The sequence below is a fragment of the Ovis aries genome, chromosome 1 (assembly GCF_016772045.2).
Source record: "Ovis aries strain OAR_USU_Benz2616 breed Rambouillet chromosome 1, ARS-UI_Ramb_v3.0, whole genome shotgun sequence".
NCBI classification, from domain to species: domain Eukaryota; kingdom Metazoa; phylum Chordata; class Mammalia; order Artiodactyla; family Bovidae; genus Ovis; species Ovis aries.
Window position 1 is genome coordinate 164,990,151 of NC_056054.1, and position 22,856 is coordinate 165,013,006.

Here is a 22,856-nt window from a genome sequence, read left to right on the forward strand (position 1 = left end):
ACCGGATGTGTGAGATGACATGCAAAAGGCTTAAGCATGCAGCTTCATGAAAGCATTTGTCCATGAAGTGTGGACTTGTTATTCAGGTTCACAGCTACCCGAGCATTTTAGGGCTAGAGGGGACCTTGAGACCATCTAGCCAGTGTCCCTAGTCTGCAAATGAGGAAAGGGCTGCCCACTTAGAGTAGTGACTTGCTTAAGTCAGAACCAGCATTTAGGTACTATAAATGATGTTGTCTTCACATTATGGGAAGAAAAGCTAAACAAAACAAGACAGGATTCTGCTTTAGCACTTCCCTTTCAAGGGGTTCTCTCAAGTATTTTAGAAACTCTTTGGCAGCTGACATGATCCCAGTTAGAGAAACAAAAGGAGTTAATTGCAGACTTCAAGTATGTGAGCTATTATTTTAAGAAAAATTTTCTCCAGATGTTTCCCACCTCCTTTGAGAATACAAAAGAGGAAATGAGTTTAAAGTTCAGCAAGTAAGATTCAGATTAGATGTTAGGAAATGCAGGTCTGTGAAGCCTGCAGTTGGTTATTTGGGAAGGTTGTGAAATCTCTTCTGGAGGACTTGTGGAATGTGGTGGTTGGCCATCCGCTTCAGAGGGGTTATGTGGGTGGCCTGTTTCTAGGGCAGAGGACACAACCTAATTGACATCTCAAGTTCTGTAAGTCCCGAGAAGTCACGCTCTGCCTATGGCTAGTAGGTGGGGCTGTTGGCTCCGCTTAATTATTGTAGATTCAGGATTCATCAGTGAGGCACATATTCAAGTTCAGTTTTATATATGTATCAGTCCTAAGAGGTATAATTGGGCAGATTGACTAAAACTAATGAATGCTTATTGGATTTTCTGCCCACTGCCTGTACTGGATTGATCGACTCATATCTGATGGTTTAGTTTCTTTGGGTTCCATCTCAGCATATTCACCTTGCCGTCATCAATACCTCCCAAGCTTGTGTCCCTAGTCCAGAAAGCAAAAAGTAAGGGATCTAGTCCAGGATCTTATACTATATAATAGGGAAACTCTTTATTTCAATGAAAAAGGCAGCCTTGGAATTTGGAGGACAAGATGGAAAGAAGTGGAAATATAGTTAGATCTGTACCAGTTTATTCAATATATTGATGAATCTCCTAATAATGATCAAATAAGAAATACTTTTTAAAATTTTTATTGAAATATAGTTGATTTACAATGTTGTGTTTCAAGTGTATAGCAAAGTGATTCCATTTATTTATATTTATATGTATATGATTTATATATTTATATATAATTTACATATATATAATATGTATTATATTATTTTTCAGGTTACTTTCCATTTTAGGTTATTATAAGATACTTAGTATAGCTCCCTGTACTATATAGGAGTTCCTTGTTGATTATCTACTTTATATATAGTTGCGTATGTATTTTAATTCCAAACTTCTAATTTATCCCCTCCTTTTCTTCCCCTTTGGTAAACATAAATTTGTTTTCTGTCTGAGTCTATTTCTGTTTTGTAAATAAGCTTATTTATATCACTTTTTAGTTTTCACACATAAGTGATATCATATGATGTTTGTCTCTTTTCAAGTAAGAATTTAAACTTTCTAACTTGGAATGTAACAGTCTTGATTTTCAGTAAAATAATCAACTATTAATATATGAATACAGGATGGGAGATACCATATGAAAGAGTTTAGCATTTAAAAAACCCTAGTAAATGGATGAAAGATTAGTGAAATGTATCTGAAGTATGTTCAGGGGGCTGGCATAAAGTAAGTGCTTAAAAACGTAGCTAATATTATTATAACTTGGATGTTTATTTTCTTTCTTCCCCCAACCATTCTCCAGTTCTGGTTTTCTCAAATATAGTCATTGATTTTGCCCAGTGCTAATATGGAGCAGTTCTGAACTGTTTGTCTCAGTTCAGTTCAGTTCAGTTCAGTCACTCAGTCGTGTCCGACTCTTTGCGACCCCATGAATCACAGCACACCAGGCCTCCCTGTCCATCACCAACTCCTGGAGTTCACTCAGACTCAAGTCCATCGAGTCAGTGAGGCCATCCAGCCATCTCATCCTCTGTTGTCCGCTTCTCGTCCTGCCCCCAATCCCTCCCAGCATCAGGGTCTTTTCCAATGAGTCAACTCTTCGCATGAGGTGTCCAAAGTACTGGAGTTTCAGCCTCAGCATCAGTCCTTCCAATGAACACCCAGGACTGGTCTCCTTTAGGATGTACTGGTTGGATCTCCTTGCAGTCCAAGGGACTTGCAAGAGTCTTCTCCAGCACCACAGTTCAAAAGCATCAATTCTTCGGTGCTCAGCTTTCTTCACAGTCCAACTCTCACATCCATACATGACCACTGGAAAAACCACAGCCTTGACTACACGGACCTTTGTTGGCAAAGAAATGTCTCTGCTTTTTAATATGCTATCTAGGTTGGTCATAACTTTCCTTCCAAGGAGTAAGCAACTTTTAATTTCATGGCTGCAATCATCATCTGCAGTGATTTTGGAGCCCAAAAAAATGAAGTCTGACTCTGTTTCCACTGTTTCCCTATCTATTTCCCATGAACTGATGGGACCAGATGCCTACCCTCAAAAATCCATTCCCCCCAAAGAATTAGGTTTTCTGAAGGTATCATCAGAAGAATAAGAGTTTCAAAAAGAGACTCACAGACTTAGAGAATGAACTTACGGTTGCTGGGGGAAAGAATGAAGAAAGGGATAGTTAGGGAGTTTGGGGTGAGTGCGTACATACTGCTATATTTAAAATGGATAACCAACAAGGACCTATTGCATGGATCTCTGCTCAATGTTATGTGGCAGCCTGGATGGGAGGTGAATTCAGGGGAAGAATATATATGTATGGCCAAGTTCCTTCACTATTCACCTAAAACTATCAAAACATTGTCTGTCAATAGAACAATGTTAATACATAATACAATGTGATACATAATACAATGTAATACATAATACAATGTAATACATAATAAGTTGTTAATACAGCTATCATTTCAGTTCAGTTCAGGTACTCAGTCATGTCCAACTCTTTGCAACCCCGTGGACTGCAGCACACCAGGCTTCCCTGTCCATCACCAACTCCCAGAGTTTACTCAAACTCATGTCCATCAAGTCAGTGATGCCATCCAGCCATCTCATCCTCTGTTGTCCCCTTCTCCAGCCCTCAATCTTTCCCAGCATCAGGGTCTTTTCCAATGAGTCAGTTCTTTGTATCAGGTGGCCAAAGTATTGAAGTTTCAGCTTCAGCATCAGTCCTTTCAATGAAGGGACTGATTTCCTTTAGGATTGACTAGTTTGAGAACCCCATGAACAGTATGAAAAGGCAAAATACAGCTATACCCCAATACAAAATTAAAAGTTTTTTTTTTAAAAAAAGACAGAAGAAGAGTCTCTTCATCTCTGAGGACATGAAGGAGGGATTTTATAATAGGTATCCTATTATAAACAAGAAGAGCTCAATTGAAATGATGTTTTCCTTTCTTGACTCTTCCTGCCCTGGAGATCCTCTTTCCTCTCTTTGTCATGCAGCAATCACAATTGCCTCCAGATTTCCCAACCAGGCCAACTCTCTGTACCTCTATTAGTATTGTTTCTATCTTTCTTTAAAACCCCGGTGCCAGCCCATCCAAATGCAGAAGCTCAATTTCTACAGTAAAGTGGGTTTCAGAGCTCATCATCTCAACATCCGTACCACCCTCTCTTTTGTTTTCCTCCATATCATCTAACACACCATACATTTGTGTTTTTGTTTGTGTCCCCATCAAAGCATAATCCTCAAAATGTTAAAAACACAATTTTCACTTGTACATGAACATGTCAAAGGTTTAAATGACGATGAAGTCAATTTGAAATAAAATATTAAAACTCTACATTTTTCATTGTAATGAGCAGATAAAAAGTATGCTGAGATAATGTTAAATTTGACAAAATTAGCATTAGAATACCAGTTAATATTAGAATATTAACCAAAACCAAAACTGGTTAATATTCTAAAGGGCAACAAAACCATAACCTGAGTGGGTTTAATCAACATATAGAGTTGTTAATGTCCTGTAATACTAATAAATTGTGCAACAAGTTACATATCCCTAGTTTGATGACCTAAGGTGGGTTTATTGGCATGGCAATAAAAGATCATGTGACCATCTATCTTTTGCCTTAGCCAGTTTGGGAATACATTTCTTTCAGCCTTCTCTACCATTCACTAAAAGTAAGCTACCTGTGCACTGCCAGTTATGAATCAAAATAGGTGGGTCTTCCCTCCAAGCTGCTCAGGTAATAAAAATTGCAAAGAAAATTAAAAAAAAGAGCTGCACAAGAAGGTAGTCAGCTGCCTTAGGAATATTTCCATCACAATTAATATTCAAGTAGGAAATATGCAAGCCTTCTGTCAACAACTGTTGTAGGAAGGATTCCAAACTGGGAGTGAGGCTGAATTCGATTTTTTCTAAAGCCCCTATCAACACTGCAAGTTGTGATTGTAAGGATTCATCGATAAATATTGAGGAAGTCAAAGAATATCACACATTTTCCCTGTTCTCAGGAAACACGATCATATTGAGGTTTAGTGGGAAAAAAATAGAAAAAAAGCATAATGTCGGTTAGGACTGCATTTAACTTTTTGTTAAACTTTCAATAGTGCTAGCAGAATAATGATGTCTGAGGAGGTAGGTAGGGAAGACTTTACAGAAGAGGTAGGCATTGAGACAACTAGAGGAATTATACGTGTTATGGGCTGAGTTGTATCCCCCTGAAAGGAGGGGAACATACTGAAGCCTTAATTTCCCAGACTTCAGAACATGACTGCATTTGGAGATAGGGTCTTTAAGAGGAAATTAAGTTAAAATGAGGCCAAACGGGTGGGCCCTAATCTCATGACTGGTGTCTTTATACGGAGAGGAGATTAAGACACAGACACATTAGAGGAAAGAGCAGGTGAAGACACAGGGAGTGGACAGTCATGTACAAGCCAAGAAGAGAGGCCTCAGAAGCAACTCACCCTACTAATACCTTTATCTTGGACTTCTAGCCTCCAGAATTGTGAGGAAATACACTTCTGCTGTCTCAGTCACTCAGTCTGGGGTCCTTTGTTATTGTAGCCCCAGCAAACCAGTACAGTGGGGCTGAAATCTGGAGAGGGATTTAAAAAGAATAAGGATCGGGGACTTCCCTGGTGGTCCAGTGGCTAGGACTTTGTGCTCCCAGTGCAGGGAGCTCAGGTTCGATCCCTGCTCAGGGAAATAGATCCCACATGCTGCAACTAAAACAGTTCATGAGCTGCAGCTGAAGATCCACATGCCACAATGAAGAACAGAGATCCCAAGTGCTAAGCAAAAAACTAAGCCTTGGCACAGTGAAAAAAAAAAAATAGAATAAGAATCCTCTAGAGAGAACAGGATACCCTAAATAAAGAGGCCAAAATGAGGACTGACATAGATGAGGAACAGAGTTTTGAAACAGGGGTTTACATTAACGAATGTTGTATAAAACTATCTTGTAACTAATATAGCTATCTCTTGTAACTAATAGGACTCTTTTTCTCCAGTATTGTGTTTAAAGAGAGATATATAAAACTTTCAATCCTCACACCTCTATCCAAAACTTACTTCCTCAGAGATGTCTTCCCCTATTACCCTTCCAAAACAGCATCTGCCTCCCCAAGGCATTCTCACACCCTTTCCCCTTCTTTGTTTTCTTCACAGCATTTAAATTTGAGGTTGTTGTGTTGCTGTTTAGTTGCTCAGTCATGTCTGACTCTTTGCGACCCCATGGCCTGTAGCCCACCAAGTTCCTCTGTCCGTGGTATTTTCCGGGCAAGAATACTGGAGTGGGTTGCCATTTCCTCTTCCAAGCGATCTTCCTGACCCGCGGATTGAACTCACATCTCCTGCAATGTAGGCTGATTCTCTACCACTGAGCCATCAGGGAAGCCCCAAAATCTGAGATTACAAAATTTATCTTTAACTTGTTAATTACATGTCTCCCCAGGCTAGACTGTGAGTTCCTGAGATCAGGGACTTAGCTCTCTAATTCACTTCTCTTGCTTCAATCTCCAAGCAGTTTGTAATGATTAGTAGCTGTCTCATAAATATCCATATCTAGTGAATGAATTGCCCCGAGAAGTGTAATCAACCATGAGAGAATTTTCTAAACAGTCCTGCTGAATATTGGAGGAAAAGGGTGCTGCTTGACTTTCCCCTGTTTTAGGTGTGAATCTGAAGGCTTGAGAAACTACAAACCCTGTGTAACAGGGTGAGTAGAGGGCATAGCGGAGCACCAACCGGGAGCAGGATGAGAGAAGGCTTGTCCGCACCACAGACGACATGGACACGCATACATACACATACAGACATTCTGGGAAAGGGAAAGTTGTCCATGTGAAAGGAAGAGTTGGATTTAGCACAAGGATTGATGAGATGGTTGGATGGCATCACCGACTCTATGGACACGAGTTTGAGCAAGCTCCGGGAGTTGGTGATGGACAGGGAAACCTGGCATGCTGCAACCCGTGGGGTCTCAAAGAGTCAGACACGACTGAGCGACTGAACTGAACCTGAAGGCTTAAATACTTAAACATTCTTTCAGACAGCAAGCCATAATCTCATGAGGATCAACGTACTAAGAAAATGCTGAAGAACGTCTAAAATAATACAGATCACACTATTCTGTTATTTACATTGCAGGTTTCATATGAGGAAACTGAAACTCTCTGCAGCAGCCCAGCCCAAATATAGGGAAGCATTTAGGGCTGTTCAGAATGTTAGGACTGGCAACTCCCACCCCAGAATGAATAACTGTCTTGGTTCAGCTGTTCTGTTTTCCCATTTTTAACAAGTACATTTTAATGGCCATTATTGTCTTCTTCATGTTAGGTTTATCATTGTTGCAGTTAACCTCACATTTACTTTGGCTAGCATCTTTCTTTGAAAGTCTTTGACGTTTCAGTTGGTTTTGATTTGTCTCTTTGGTCATACTCCATTAATAATAACTTTAATGTGAATAGTGCTTTTCGCCCTACAAAGAATTCATATTATCATGTATGCCCTTCAACAGTGCTGTGGGAGAGGCGGAGATCATGATTTCTGTTTTATACGCAGGTAAACTGAGGCGCAGTGAAGATTAGGGACTTGCAGAAAGTCATGAACATGGAGAGTGGCAAAGCTATGCCTCAACTCCTGGCCTTTTGGCTTCTTCTACAATGTATGACATGACACCTTTGGCAAAAATCCAGTGTCCACACACAGCATGTATGTACATGCTCACGTGCACACACATACCACATATCAGTTTCCAAATGGAAATCCAAGAAAACATCAAATAGAACTCACAGGATTATTGTGTTCTACATCCTTAGGGGGCAAATAAAAGAGGCAAGAAAACCCACTTCCACCATTTCTCCCCAGCAGGAATTCTAAGGCTCCCTCTTCCTACCAGGTGCTTGTACAGTGTTACACAACTCTGATGTTCTTTTGAGTGATTTGGGGAGAACCTCCACAACTCTTTGACCACCAAAAATATCCTCAGGGACCAGAGGCAAATGAGTAAGGATAAGTCAAGTGCTAAATTCTAACCAGGGCCCCTGTGTAAATATTCGCACTAAAACTGAACGAAGTTTATTTAAATAAAGATCCAGAGAAATGGCAGATGGCAGACCGAAAGGGGTGGTTTTCAGCAGAAACAGGCCAAGTCTGTGAGAGGAAATAATCACAGTTGAGCAGAATTCCAGTGGGCCTCTGATATTCAACTGGCCTTCTTCTAGGAATTCGCCCCTTTCCAATTCTCCAGTGTTTCATTAGGCTGTCCTGGTTTGAAGATTAAGTAAATCCAACACATCCACTGAATTGAAGGAAAGGTGAAGGACCGGGCATGCTAACTTATTACAAAGAACAAGTTTAGGGTTTAATAATGAAACTCATTAACCACCAAAGGTAGAATTAAGTCCAGGTTACATATCACCAGATATTACCAAGTTATTTCTAGTATGGATTACCATTGTCAACCTCTAATGACTACCTGAGACATTGAATGTTAGAATCCTATGGGCCTTAGAGAACAACTGAGTCTCATTTTTAACAAAAGAAGAAGCTGAAGGGGTCTGTTCAGATACACAAAACTACGATGAATTTATGGTCTTCTGCATGAAAAAAGTAAGGAATAGTGGCGTGTAGAATAAGTGTAGTTTGTCTTAAATGGGTGCATATTAAATGCGCATCTTCATAGATTATCTCTTAGAAAATACAAAGGAAAATGTTACTTCAAAGGGAAGGGATTTTAGACACTAAAGAACAAAAGTGAAAGGAAAATTTACTTTGTCCTGATATCCTTTGCTACTCATTAATAGGTTACACATCTGTCACTCCTACTAAAACAGTGTAAGTTTCTTGATGGCAGGACCTATTGACCATATTAGAGTTATCTTTGTAATCCATGGACAGACATCTCACTGTGTCTGCTAAGTACTCAATGAGCCATTGTTGAGTACTTAGAACAGACGTTCTTTTTCCATCTAAAATAAATTTGACTATTACCGAGTATAAATCAATATTATTTTTGTGACTCTTTCTAAATGGTTTATAACAATTAATCATTCTTATAAGGACATAAAATAACAGCTTTCTGTCTTCTCCCATTTATAGTACACTTGAAACAAATAGTTCTTAAAGACTATTCTGATTTATGAAATAGAGAAAGTTTTATAAATCTTTTTGCTGACAGATATTTCTTCATTTTTCCCCCCGGAAGGGGGACAGATGATTAGTATATTTTTAAAATTTGTAATGCAATGAATTTAATGGTAAAGGTTCTTATTAAATATTTTGTTAGGTGCTTTTTATTAATTAGTTCTATAGCCTGTTCACACTCTCAGCATTACACTTGAATAAGATGTTACATTGTCAACACACATTTTCTAAGAAGTGGAAAACTAAGATCCAGGATTAAGTAAGGCAGAAACAAAGAAAACAAACTCTCAGTAGAATGGAAATTAAAATTTGTAGACACAAGTTTATTCAAAGTTTTCCAGAAGACATTTACATTAAACATTGTGAGAAACTTGCCACTTCTCCTCCAGCCCCCCACCCCTCCTCTCCGTGTCTGTCTGTGTGTCTCTCTCTGCAGCATTACCATGACACTCTATTTTGTTAAGTCCTTTAATAAGATATGAGAACAAAGCTTTCTGTGTGGTTTTAGATCTGGGACTAATTGAGCTGACTTTGATGTGCATCACACTTGCCCTCTAGTGGGAATTCGTGAAAACTGCAGTTCCCTGGGTTGTTCCATCTTCAGCCCTGGGTGTCTCCAAACAGATGGTTTCTCAAGCTCTTTTTAATAAACAGATAAGCCGCACTTATATTTATTCTATTAATTACTAATTTTCAAAGGGTGCTATTAAAAGGCTTAAAAACAGTTTATCCTTGTGAGTAGTTAAACATCTTTCATTTATGCAACAAATTTGCTTCGAAAACTCCTTTCTTTCATAATAGTACAAAGATAAACTTCAGTGATTTCCAGGTCCAATTAACTGAATTCTAAACAAATGACTTCACAGTACATAATTAGAAGAAAGAAATGGTATCCTTGTGTGTATGTAATTATATTGGCGATTTTTTTTTTAATGACATTTGGGGGCTGTCACATGAAGTACTTTCTTTCCAATTCAGAAGACGTCTTTGGTTTTTATTGTCCTTGTTTGCCCTTTCACCTCTACATATGCTTATAACCCCACCAAGTTCAACCAAGGCTGAGATTTCTTCAAGCTTTTTGCTCTGCCATCCTCAATGCACAGTTTTCACTCTATAGCCCAAGACATGTCCACTCCCCTTTACAGCCTTTTTGGAGGCTGTGCCCATTACAACTATACCCAACAGGCCAGAATTTTGTCACGTGGCCACATCTAAATGAAACATCTTCGGTCTAGGCTTGCTTCGCTCCAGCTTAGAATCAGAGGTGCCAATACTATGGAAAAAGGCTGAGGTCATGTTCAGAGACAACTAGCAGGCTCCCCATAGCCTGTTTTTGTTTAGTCACTAACTTGTGTCTGACTCTTTTGCAACCCTATGAACTGTAGCCCGCCAGGCTCCTCTGTCCATGGAATTTTCCAGGCAAGAATACTGGAATGGGTTGTCATTCCCTTCCTGGACCAAGGATCGAATTCATGTGTCCTACATTCGGAGGTGGATTCTTTACCACTGAGCCACCAGGGAAGTCCCCACCCATAGAATACAATCTCACCGATTGCCTTCATTTGGTAGATCCTACTCTTTCCTGGATTTTGTCTGTTTTCTATTGAAAGGTGACATTTTCCTTTTTATTTTTCTTCCACTCATGAGGTTCTGCTGATAAAGACTACGTACGCTTCCTTTTCTTTCTCAAGTAAACTCTGGTCACCTGGCCGGCTGGTTTTCACCATCTTGGTGGGTGTCTTCCTCCACAGGTGATGGCTGGACCACCTTCCCCTCTGCAGCTGCTGGGAGTCCTGCTCACCCTTTCTGTGGGCTCCGTCCGGCTCATCCAAGCTGGTGCCTATTATGGAATCAAGCCGCTGCCACCTCAAATTCCTGCTCAGATCCCACCACAAATTCCGCAATACCAGCCCCTGGGCCAGCAAGTACCTCATATGCCTTTGGGCAAAGATGGCCTGAACGTGGGCAAGGAGCTGCCCCACATGCAGTATGGCAAAGAGTATCCACACCTACCCCAATATAGGAAGGAAGTTCAGCCAGCACCGAGAATGGGCAAGGAAGCAGCACCCAAGAAAGGCAAAGGTAACACACTTCGGTATTACTATAAAATAGCAGCCTCAACAAATCCCAAGTAATGAGGTGGGGGTGGCGAGAACTAAATCTGGGGTGTTTTTATTTTAGCCTATATGTCTGACTTTCATTAAATGCCTACTGTGTTCTAAACTCTATCCTTGAAAAAGTTCAACTGCTAAAGAAAGACAAAGTTACCATTTTATGTTGTGCTTTATTTCAACAGCATCAAGTGGCACAAGATGGATTTAATAACAAATAGGTCATTCCCTTAGTCATTATTTCTTTATTCAAACACACAACTAGTGAGCATCTATTCCCGTGTCAGGCTCTCAGCTAAATGCTGAGGGATAAAGCACTGAAAAAAAAAATTTATATATATATATATATAAGATGTCAGTCTTCAGAACTAGGAGAGAAATGTGGTAAGAACCTGCGGTGTTAAAAAAGAAAATCATATGCAACTAGTTGCCAGATAAATGTGCTTTTAAGACAGCTCTAATGAAGGTGCTACACATGTCAATCAATAAATCAACAGAAGGAGCCTGGAGAGCACAGACAGCGTCTAGAGATGATACCTGAAAAATCTCTCCATTACTTTCTAGGCATATTCACTAGTTATTCAACACCTGCTAAATACCTATCACTGTATTTTAGAGACATTTTCTTTTTCTTTTTTGGTCACTCCACACAGCTTATGGGATCTTAGTCCCCAGACTAGGGATTGAACCCCAGGCCCTCGGCAGTGAAAGTGCTGAGTTTCAACCACTGGACCACAAGAGAATTCCCAAGAGACATTTCCTTATACACTCAGTTGGTTCATAAGAAACCTAGGAAACCTCGCACTTGCAGGAAAGGAACTGCAATCTGAGCAGCAATTCCCTTTGAGGAATGGACGCCATTCCCAATGGTCCCAGCAAAAGCAGGAGCTCTACTTCCAGGGAAATGTGGGGTTTGAAGCCAGTAGGCCTGGGTGCCCAGAGGCCAGAAATGAGAGAAACCTAGTCATTCAACCTCTCTGAAACCATTTTTCTTCATCTGTAAAGTAGGATTATTGAGAAAGTTGATGACATAAGGTAAGTACTAAATAAATGTTAAAGCCGGCTAAGAACTCTGAGTTGCTACAGCTGGTCATTCAACAAAGCCTAACTAAGGACAGAGCGTACTCCAGGCACAGGCTGGACACTGGGGATTCCTGATGAATATGACATGACCCTGCCCAAGACACTCCTCGATACAGGAGCTACACAACCCCTGCCTAGAAATGGCACACCTTAATCATATATAGTAATGTCTATTAGGGGGCTTCCCTGATGGTTCAGAGGATAAAGCATCTGCATTGCACAAAAGAAGTATTTCCTTCTTTTAGGAGCTATATTTCTTCTCTTTAGGAGCTGATATTCCACTTGGGGGATTACTCAGTCATTTGTTTTCCTTCCTTTCTTGAATGGCCTGCCTGGATTTTGAAACTTCCTGTACTTATTCAGATGGGTACCAGATTGCAACTGAGGAATTTAGAAAAAATATGAGTTCTGTGGTTCTATTTTGTTCCCTGACAGTAGGTCAGTGAAAAATACAACAGCAGGATTAAGATGCAACTAATAGTTAAAAATAAGACTTTGGGACAATGAAATTTCCTTTCTTGATGTTATTCCTTACTCCCAGTAGCATGGGAGACCCAGAGTTTTGTTTCTCTGCAAGGCATAGCTTAGTCAGTATAACAGCATGTGCTTTGTATTTTGATAACAATTCGAGAAAGCGTAATGCCTTTCATATATATTATCCAATCTTGAAGTGCAGGTGTATTACACTTGCCATACAGATAAGCAAGCAAAGATGCTCATGGCTTAAGTAACCCAGTCAAGATCTCATTTCAGGCCAGAAAGAGCTTTTCGCTCCTAATCCCAGCTAGGTTCCTTATCTGTACTGCTTATCATCCTAAAACACCTAATTCACTTCTCCTGTTTCGAAACCAAATTTGCAAGTGAGAAATAGCTTATTAAAGAAATATCTGAGGCTTAGGAAATCCTAGAGCATATTAAAGAAATTAAATAAATCAATTTGACTCCAGAGGACAGATGTTTAAGAAGTCATTAAACCACATACAAAATAAAATGCTTCTATTCTTTCCTGTGTCCACATCAAAACGACCGTCATCCTACATCATACTAGACTTCAGCACAAGAGAAAACATTATTTTACCATATATTATTATATTTAAAAGTCAAGGACATAGAAAAATACAAGTAGGGATAAAACAGAAAAAATAAAAATGGCTCCAACATTGTTTAAAGTACACACACACACACACACACACACACACACATTTATATGTATATATAGAACACATGAGATGGAAATACACATAAACGTCAAGCAATTCTGAGTAGTGGAGCTTATACACAACTTTGATTTTTCTTTACCCTTCTTTGAACTCTTTATAGTGAACACACCATAATATTTCCAAGTTTGTACTGGGAAAAATATTTCTTCATTACTTGTTAGTTTTTTTACTTAACCTAACACTGATAAAAGCAGCTGCAGACATCAGTTCTCAAAACAGTATCTCAAACATGACAAAGAAATTAACAGCTTAACTATCCATTAAATACAGATCATACAGTTCCGGAATACGAACACATTACTCCTCATCTTTTCTCTTGATAATTAATGGGCCAAAGTGTCAGAACTAAATGATTGAAATGAAGTGAAGGATGACCAATGTTAATCTCTCTCTTTCTCTCCCCCCTCCCTTCCTTGTGCCCTCCTCCCTTTTTCTCTCTCCCTTCTCCCGGTAGAAATACCATTAGCCAGTCTGCGAGGCGAGCAAGGTCCCCGTGGAGAGCCTGGCCCAAGAGGACCACCTGGGCCCCCTGGTTTACCAGGTCAGGGGATACCTGGAGTCAAAGGAAAACCAGGGCCACAGGGGTATCCAGGAATTGGAAAGCCAGGTATGCCTGGAATGCCAGGAAAGCCAGGAGCCATGGGAATGCCTGGGGCCAAAGGTGAAATTGGACCCAAAGGGGAGATCGGACCCATGGGGATCCCCGGACCGCAGGGGCCTCCAGGGCCTCACGGACTTCCTGGCATTGGGAAGCCAGGTGGGCCAGGGTTACCAGGGCAACCAGGTGCCAAAGGTGAGAGAGGACCCAAAGGACCACCAGGCCCTCCAGGCCTTCAGGGCCCTAAAGGAGAGAAGGGTTTCGGGATGCCAGGTCTGCCAGGCCTGAAGGGTCCTCCAGGGATGCATGGCCCTCCTGGCCCTGTAGGACTTCCAGGAGTGGGTAAACCAGGAGTGACAGGCTTCCCTGGGCCCCAGGGCCCCCTGGGAAAGCCAGGCCCTCCAGGCGAACCTGGGCCACAAGGCCCTATCGGGGTCCCAGGGGTTCAGGGACCTCCTGGGATACCTGGAATTGGTAAACCGGGCCAGGACGGGATTCCTGGGCAGCCAGGATTTCCAGGTGGTAAAGGGGAGCAAGGCCTGCCAGGGCTGCCAGGACCCCCGGGCCTTCCAGGGGTCGGGAAACCAGGTTTCCCTGGACCCAAAGGTGACAGGGGTGTTGGGGGTCTTCCTGGGCCTCTGGGACCAAGAGGGGAGAAAGGACCAGTAGGCGCTCCTGGACTGGGGGGTCCCCCAGGAGAGCCAGGCCTGCCTGGAATCCCAGGTCCTATGGGCCCTCCAGGGGCTATCGGTTTTCCTGGACCCAAAGGAGAAGGTGGGGTTGTGGGGCCACAGGGCCCACCAGGACCGAAGGGTGAGCCAGGGCTTCAAGGCTTCCCAGGAAAGCCAGGCTTCCTTGGTGAAGTGGGGCCCCCTGGCATGAGGGGCTTACCGGGCCCCATAGGGCCCAAGGGGGAGGCTGGGCTCAAAGGCTTGCCGGGACTACCGGGTGCCCCAGGGCTGCTTGGACCAAAGGGAGAGCCAGGAATCCCAGGGGATCAGGGTTTACAGGGCCCCCCAGGCATCCCAGGGATTGCAGGCCCGAGTGGCCCCATTGGACCACCTGGAATTCCTGGCCCCAAAGGAGAACCCGGTCTCCCGGGGCCCCCGGGGTTCCCTGGAGTAGGGAAGCCTGGAGTAGCAGGACTTCACGGCCCCCCGGGGAAGCCTGGTGCCCTCGGTCCCCAAGGCCAGCCCGGCCTTCCAGGACCCCCAGGCCCTCCGGGGCCCCCAGGGCCCCCAGCTGTGATGCCCCCGACACCACCACCCCATGGAGAGTACCTGCCAGATATGGGGCTGGGAATCGACGGAGCGAAACCCCCGCACGCCTACGGGGCTAAGAAGGGCAAGAATGGAGGAGGGCCAGCCTACGAGATGCCCGCGTTCACCGCTGAGCTGACGGCGCCTTTCCCGCCCGTGGGGGCCCCGGTGAAGTTCGACAAACTGCTCTATAACGGCAGACAGAACTACAACCCGCAGACGGGCATCTTCACCTGCGAGGTCCCTGGGGTCTACTACTTTGTATACCACGTTCACTGCAAGGGGGGCAACGTGTGGGTTGCTCTGTTTAAGAACAACGAGCCCGTGATGTACACGTACGACGAGTACAAGAAGGGCTTCCTGGACCAGGCGTCCGGCAGCGCGGTGCTGCTGCTCCGGCCCGGGGACCGGGTGTTCCTGCAGATGCCCTCTGAACAGGCCGCGGGGCTGTACGCCGGGCAGTACGTCCATTCCTCTTTTTCAGGATATTTATTGTATCCCATGTAAAAAAAGAAAACAAGAAAGAGAGAGATTTAATAGAAGAAAAGAAAATGATGCACCCCAAAAAATCCAAATGAGAAACATAATTGCTTCGAAACATTTATATAGTTGGAAAGTTATATTTAAGTGAAAATTTGAACCGTCATGTACAAATAAAAACTAAGATGCATGCTTAGTGCTCTGCACGGCAGCCTGTGATTGAAAATGATGGGATAGATTTATGTATCAAGTACTGACACTCGTGTTGTACCCACTGGAATTGTATTAGCTGCTTATGTTATGTGCTTCCATGATAACCTGCTTATTCAGATCGAAGTATTTCAGTATGAAAGAGCATCTATAGATAATGAAAGTCACTCACTCATAGTGTTTACTTTAAAATATTTATAAACATGGCTTAAAGAAATGTCAGTGATAACAATTACATACTGTATTTACTTGCATAATTCCCTCTGTATTTGTGCAGATATTTTGCCCTGGGATGTGGGGCTGTCCTGCAGTGTTCTTCCCCAGTGAGACAGGGACGAAGAACCAGGGTAGGGCTTTAGTCCACAGGATATTTCACCCCTGTTGGAGGCTGTGTCTTTTACAAGAGTTCTACTCAGAACTGTATGTCTAGTGTCCCTAGAAGAACAACTGTAATGCATTAACTCGTGCCTTCTCTGTGCTGAGCACTGGATGAGACACTTTTTCGGGGCTTAAGACAGTGTCCCACAAGAAGCTAACAAACCAGCTGGGAGACGTGAGCGGAAAGTAACTCATTTGTTCCTTTTTTTGCTTGTATTTTTCTTTCCTGTGAGTTTTTTTTCTTTCTTCTTGTCTCCATGTAACTTACACTATGAATCAACTAATATAAACACCTAGAAGTCATAAGAAAAAAAAAATAACCCTCTCCCCGCCGAACGTTCCAGTCTTGTGGAATGTTCACTATCAACAGCAGTTCTTAACTGTGTTTACATGCATATAATAATCCCCTTCCTCTGCCTACACACACAAATAACTTCAATGAGATTTCATCCAGGAAGGGGATATCAGTACTTTTTAGTACTGACTGAATTTCAGTGAAATTTCCCTGCATAGTATACATACAAATCAGTGTGTCATCTGAGGTTCCAGAGTGACTTTCCTAAATCTATGCTATTCTTTACTTGGGGAAAGAGAAGGGAGTTTCAGAATTATATAGGAAAATAAATTTTTCTGAAAAAATAATTTCTGAAGTCTTAACAAATGGATGTTACTTCCTGCTGTAAGTACTAAAAATGCAGGAAGCAACTTGTGGAAGAGCCATCGGGAATGTTAAACGGCAAAGACAGCCCATGCTTTTTATGTCACCCCACAAGTACAAGAATCAATACAATTTTAAAGAGAAAAATACATATTTTTCCAGGTTTTCACTTAGTTACATACTAATTGCTTTGCACATTAAAATCTGGTCTCAAAACACAGACTAGGCATTTCAAGTTGGCTGGGAGTATGCTGCTGACACTGTAAGCCACTGGGGGGAATAATGTGGGGCTATGGTGGTGAAGTCTTGTATCTTCTCCTCAAAATTAAGAGTGAGGAAACAAGGTGATAGGTACAGATGGGAAAATACACAAATAAATACGGTATAAACACACATGGAATTGTGTCTACGTGAAATCAGAATCATTTGAACCATCAAGAATGTTCTCCTCAGCCTAGTAGCTGTCTTTTCCCTCTTTTCCTTATATGGTATACAAGCACCATTTGTTCTCAATTCATTAGAATGAGAAGTGAGTTCATTACCACGTGGCTTCTTACTCATGGCTAAATGTATGACAAACTTTTCCCATCAAAAACATATCCCACTCAACCTTCATTTTCAAAGTAGACAGCGTGGATGTGGCCAAACATCTTCTGGGTTGGTTTTGAGGATGCTGGTTGTGGGCCAATGGCTACGAGGGCCACTTGGGTCCACTGGGTTCCATCTGCTGAATAGCTGCATGGAAATGGCTCAGAAGCAAGTCAGCTCAGCTCGTTTATAAAACTATATTTATCTGTGCATGTATGGGCTTTCTATTTCCACAAAGAGAGAAAGTACCTCTTTAGTCAAACCCAAATTTCACTTTTCAAATATCTTCCAACTTATTTATTGGTTATTATTCAATTGCCTCTGTGTGTGTGTGTGTGTGTGTGTGTGTATGTGTGTGTATTATCAGGCATATGCTTCTAACTTTTAGACAGGAGAGGAGCAAAATCTATGCCAGATATTGTGTATTCTATTATACAATGGTGCTAATCTCAGAGCTAAATGAATTACTCCATTTAATTTAAAAAAGAGTTTTAAGTGATTATCTATGTATCTGTGTTTCCCTTTGGAGTGTTACACGTCGTGTTAACACACTTGAGTGTAAAAGCAGATGAAACAAACACATGTGCTAAAGTATAGGGACAGTGCTACAATTCCTAGTCATTCAAAATTAACTAGAACCTTTCCATGTGAAATGGACCAAACTGACAATACTGTTATTTCAATACAGAGTTTTAATGCAGGGTGACATCCCGCAGGGGAGAAGAATGTCTGCAGTGGGCGACTGTTCTCAAATATTTCACAGGTAACCATGGATGGTGAACAGACTGGTAACTTTCCTTGAGTTTCCATGATAGATTTGAGACATGTCAATAGCAAATCATTTTTGTATTTAAAATTTTGTACTGATTTGAAAAAAAAAAAGTCTTATTAAATACCTTTAAAAGTATGTTTCTTATCTTGTTCATATCACTCAGCTGACACTGTCTGAACTTCATAACTGTTTATCCCCTAATGTGTTCATTAGCTGCTGAAACAGAGACCTAACATAATCCTAGCTTGAAAGTGAAAGCGTTAGTCGCTCAGTCGTGTCCGACTTTTTTGTGACCCCATGGATGATAGCCTGCCAGGCTCCTCTGTCCATGGAATTCTCCAGGTAAGAATCCTGGAGAGGGTTGCCATTCCCTCTTCAAGGGGATCTTTCCAACCCAAGGATCGAACCTGGGTCTCCTGCACTGCAGGCAGATTATTTACTGTCTGAGCCACTAGGGAAGCCCCCATCCTGGTTTACTGGGGACAATTCTTTCTCTCTGACAGAGCAGCTGCGAGTGTAAGCAGGCTGGGGTTGCTGCGGCAGCCCCCGTGGGAGCCCCCGGCTCCTTCTGTCACATTGCTCTTCCACCCCGAGGCCATGGCCCTCATCTCCAGGGGCCAGGACAGCAAACCAGCAGCCCTGCGCCAGTCCGTGGGAAGGAGGACAAGTCAGGAAGGGGAGCGCATGCTTCCTTCCTAAAGAACTCAACTGAGGGGTTGCTGAAATCACCCACCCACATCCCATGCTCTGAATTTAGTCACATTGTCACAACCAGCTGCAAAGGAGTGTGGGAAATGGAGTATTTACTTAGGGCAACCACATGTCCAGCTAAGAATCACAGGTTCTGTTAATACAGAAGGAAGTATAACAGATTTTGGGGGACAATTAGCTGTCGCATCTGTCACATCCATCTTAAAAGGAAAAACTGCCACAAATTTCTTTTCTCCCCACGCACCACCCCCCCCCCCCCAACACACACACACAAAACTAACCTGTAAGTACTAAATTCTGTCACCGTTTGCCATACCAGACACACAAATTTTGAAGGGAGATAGTGGTGGGTGGAGCTTCAGATGGGAAGCAGACCTGTTTCAAGAACCTAAGGGTCTTAATAAGCATCACTGATAAGGAATGAATTCTTTCGTGATGACTTATCAAGCTCCCAATGATCATAACTTATCACGTAACTTATTATAAAGGGATCATTCAATAAGCAACTATGGAGCACCAGTCTGTGGCTGGTTAACTTACTTGTTCAAACCCTTCAGTCTGAAAGCCCAAGACAGCAGTTTCCATTTCCACGTGGCCCAAATGACTAAAGGCTCTTCCATAACATGGACCAGTTATCTCCTGTGCACACAGTGCTGGTCACAAAAGTCAACGGAAGGATGGATACAGGAGACAGAGGCAGGAAGGAATAAATGGCTGGAATTCAGAATGCTGGACAAGCAGGGCAAAGCCATTATTACTATGTCTACTGAATCCCTTTACGTTAAAACACAACACAGAGTAGCCCCTACTTTGCACCTGGTATTACCAGGCAATGTGAGGGGCACATAAGGAATAGAAAACATGACCATTCTTTTAAAAAGTACCATCTGTTTAGAGGGTATCAAGGTTTGTTAAACAAGTTGATTTCCAGGTGATCTGCAAACAAAGGCGGTATACAGCTCACTGGATGCATATGGGCCAGCGAAGTTCAGAAAAAGGAAGGCCATTCCATGCTGCTCTGTTCCTGGGAATGCTTCTCTGACCTGTCTGCTTCTCTGATTTACCCCTGGTGAGAGGTAAATCCTCTTCAGCCCTCGGGACACACACAAGCATCACCTCTCCTTCCGACCTTGCCTATACAATCTTCTGTGGCTTCACTTTTCCTGCTTGGTCACTGAACTGTCTGTCTCCCCTACTGAGAGAGGTAAGCTTCTTGAGAGCAGGCACCTCATGGTTTCATCTTTGCACCCACAGCTCATCAGCTGTGGAGGAATATTCCACAGCACCTCCACAGCACCAGCTTGGAAGAATAAAGAATCTCTCAGGGCTGCTGTGGGAGGTAGTGCTAAACTTGATGTGAGGTGTGACTGAATCCAGCTCGAAGACTATACAGAAGATTATATGTTCCAAGCTTATTTAGAAGCCTAATGTGAGATGAAATCTAATCTCAGGTAGTTTTATTTTTGAGAAGATGACTTTTAAAGAAATCATATTTAATTTGATAGAATTTGGATGAATGGAGCATAGGGCATCCCAAGAAGAATAGCCTCTCTTCCTCTCATAGAAGAGGAAACTGGTATTGTGTGTGTGTGTGTGTGTGTGTGTGTGTGTGTGTGTGTGTGTGTGTGTGAGAGAGAGAGAGAGAGAGAGAGAGAGAGAGAAAGAGAGAGAGTCAGAAAGGGCAGGGGTGGGGTGGGGGAAAGAGCAGAGATAAGGGAAATGGCCTGACTAATGGCACTCCACTCCAGTACTCTTGCCTGGAAAATCCCATGGATGGAGGAGCCTGCTAGGCTGCAGCCCATGGGGTCGCACAGAGTCAGACAAGACTGAAGCGACTTAGCAGCAGCTGCAGCAGCAGACCAGAAGTATTACTCAAAAACTAACAGGAAATATTTAATAAGCAAAGCAGAATCACATGATGCAGGGCTTTACATATAGGGAAGATACATTTCTATTTTATCTAATATGCAATAAGACATTGTAGGTCCTTAAGCAGAAAAAATGGTATGAACATAAGCATTTTAGAAAACTTACTTTGATAATTCTATGGAGAAGCCATGGTACAACAAAACCACTGAATAGACCAGAACAGCTTTAATCCAGGAATGGGATGATGGGTTGATGGTTGAGGGAGCCTAACCAAGTCTCAAGAGTAAGAGTAAATGTCAGGTCAGTGTCAGGGTTTAAGGACTGCATAACCATGGAGCTACCTCAAGGGCTAGGAAGTGGAATGAAGAAGAACTGGAAACTGAAGAGACAGTTGATAGACTGAACTGAACCTGGGGACAATCCCAGAATGGCCTTATGAGGGTGATGGAAGTTTGACTCCGAGATGGTTTCCTCTCACTGATACACCTGGAAAATAGAGACGGTGCCCCTGATGGAAACAGGCAGTCTCGCAGGGGAGCCTGCTCCAGGCAGGGAAAGAAGAGATGCTTGGTTTATACACGGGCTTGTGGGATCTGTCTGTGCTCCAGACGTGTATTTGCTGAGAAGATAAAGGGTGGAGCCATGAGCCTGGAGAGAGACCTGGTGGCCTATGGTAATAAGAGGGAGAGAAAAGACTCACTCAAAATCAGTGGCACCATTTGCAGACAAAAATGACTGGCCTGCTTTAAAATCTCCCTTACTCGTTGCAGGAATGTATTTGACAAATCCTTTCATCATAGACACAGCAAAGGGAAATGTCATCCCAACCCACATGGAATTACGATGAATTCCAAATACATACGGCCAACAAAGAGTGCAAATCAATCACGTTTTACTATGTTTCAGAAAAGTTTTTTTTTTTAATGGTTCTTGTGACTCTAAAAGTAAATATCATGTTCATTCCATATTACGAAAAAGAAAAATATCTACGGAATAGCCTTAGAGTTATCTTTCTTCTGGCAAAGAGTTACACAGGATTTCTGATGCTTTCATTTTCAAAACCAATACTTTGTATCAGGGTCAATTTTATTCTCAAGTAAGCTATTCTTTACGATGTCAAATACCTGTTAATGACTTATTATTAGAAAATTATTTTTTGCTAATTTCTAGAGATAAGTGCACTGGAATTTTAAAAGTGGGGCACATTATCCCATTTTAACAAATTACTCAGAAGTTTCTTGTGTATGTTACTGAAACACAGAACCATCTAACTGAATTTTCCTTTGAGGCATCCAGAACCTTTTCAGAGGTTTCTTTCCTTTGCTATCTTAATGCAAGTAAAAATGGACTATTAGATTCAAAGGCACTTCTAAATTAAAGTTTATGACTCTTGTGGAGACCTACAATTTACATGCTTTTTTTAAAACCACCAAGATCTAAAAATTAATTCTATAATGAGCATGGCCAAGCCAGTTCTCATCTGACGAGTGAGTGGCTGGCAGCAACGTTCCCATCTGCTCTTATTCCTGGGTGACAAACACAATGGGGAAATTTAATGGAATGCTTACTAGGCTCCAACTGCCTGCTAGTAAGAGCTGCCTTTCCTCACCAAGGACAACGATGGCTTTGCCATTTGTTCTGCCAAAATCAGAGTCACCAATACAGAACGTGTTAGGAGAGGGCCCTGGGGCCAGGGGCAGAGAACCAATCTCAGCTCCTCTACCAGCTGTGATATCTTGAGTCAATTATTTTAAGGTCTCTAAACTTCAGCTTTTGCACTTATAAAACAGTAGGTGGTAACAGTAACTATCTTCAACACTTGGGAGGCTGGATGAAGTTGTGGCCGGTATTACGGTGTGTTACGGAGGGGTAACGACCACCACTATTTACTGAGCGACCACCAGGGATCAAAATGCTCTAAATGTCTTTATGTATTAACTTAGTTACTCCTTATAATGACTCTATTATTAGCTCCATATTACAGGGGAAGAAACTGAGGCAAGGTAACTTGTCCAAGATCTAATAAAAGGCAATGCCAAAATCGTAACCCATGCATCTGGCTCCACAGTCCATGCTCTGAGCTATTACACCATATTGCCTAAAGGCAGGACAGAAAAGTTCTCAGCTGCCTAAGAAGCAAACCCTGCCAGTGAGGGCTTAGAATATTAGCTTGCCCCCAGAGAGAGACTGATGACCTCAGTTATTTCTTAGTTATTGTCCTTACCAGAGAC

At 42.2% G+C, this 22,856-nt stretch overlaps 2 protein-coding genes across 7 annotated transcripts in view; one reads left to right on the plus strand and one right to left on the minus strand.

Moving 5' to 3' along the window:
- COL8A1 (collagen type VIII alpha 1 chain) overlaps positions 1 to 18,180 on the plus strand; it is a 166,312-nt gene extending 148,132 nt beyond the window's left edge. For all 5 annotated transcript variants that reach the window (XM_042230658.1, XM_060416596.1, XM_004002871.4 and 2 more), the window contains 2 exons: positions 10,440 to 10,770; positions 13,557 to 18,180. In XM_042230658.1, coding sequence (XP_042086592.1) covers positions 10,443 to 10,770; positions 13,557 to 15,466 — 2,238 coding nt within the window. In that variant the 5' untranslated portion in view covers positions 10,440 to 10,442 and the 3' untranslated portion in view covers positions 15,467 to 18,180. The remainder of the gene's footprint in view (positions 1 to 10,439; positions 10,771 to 13,556) is intronic.
- The window catches only part of FILIP1L (filamin A interacting protein 1 like), a 388,439-nt gene that overhangs the window by 42,595 nt on the left and 322,988 nt on the right, over positions 1 to 22,856 (minus strand). The gene's annotated exons all lie outside the window — the stretch shown is intronic.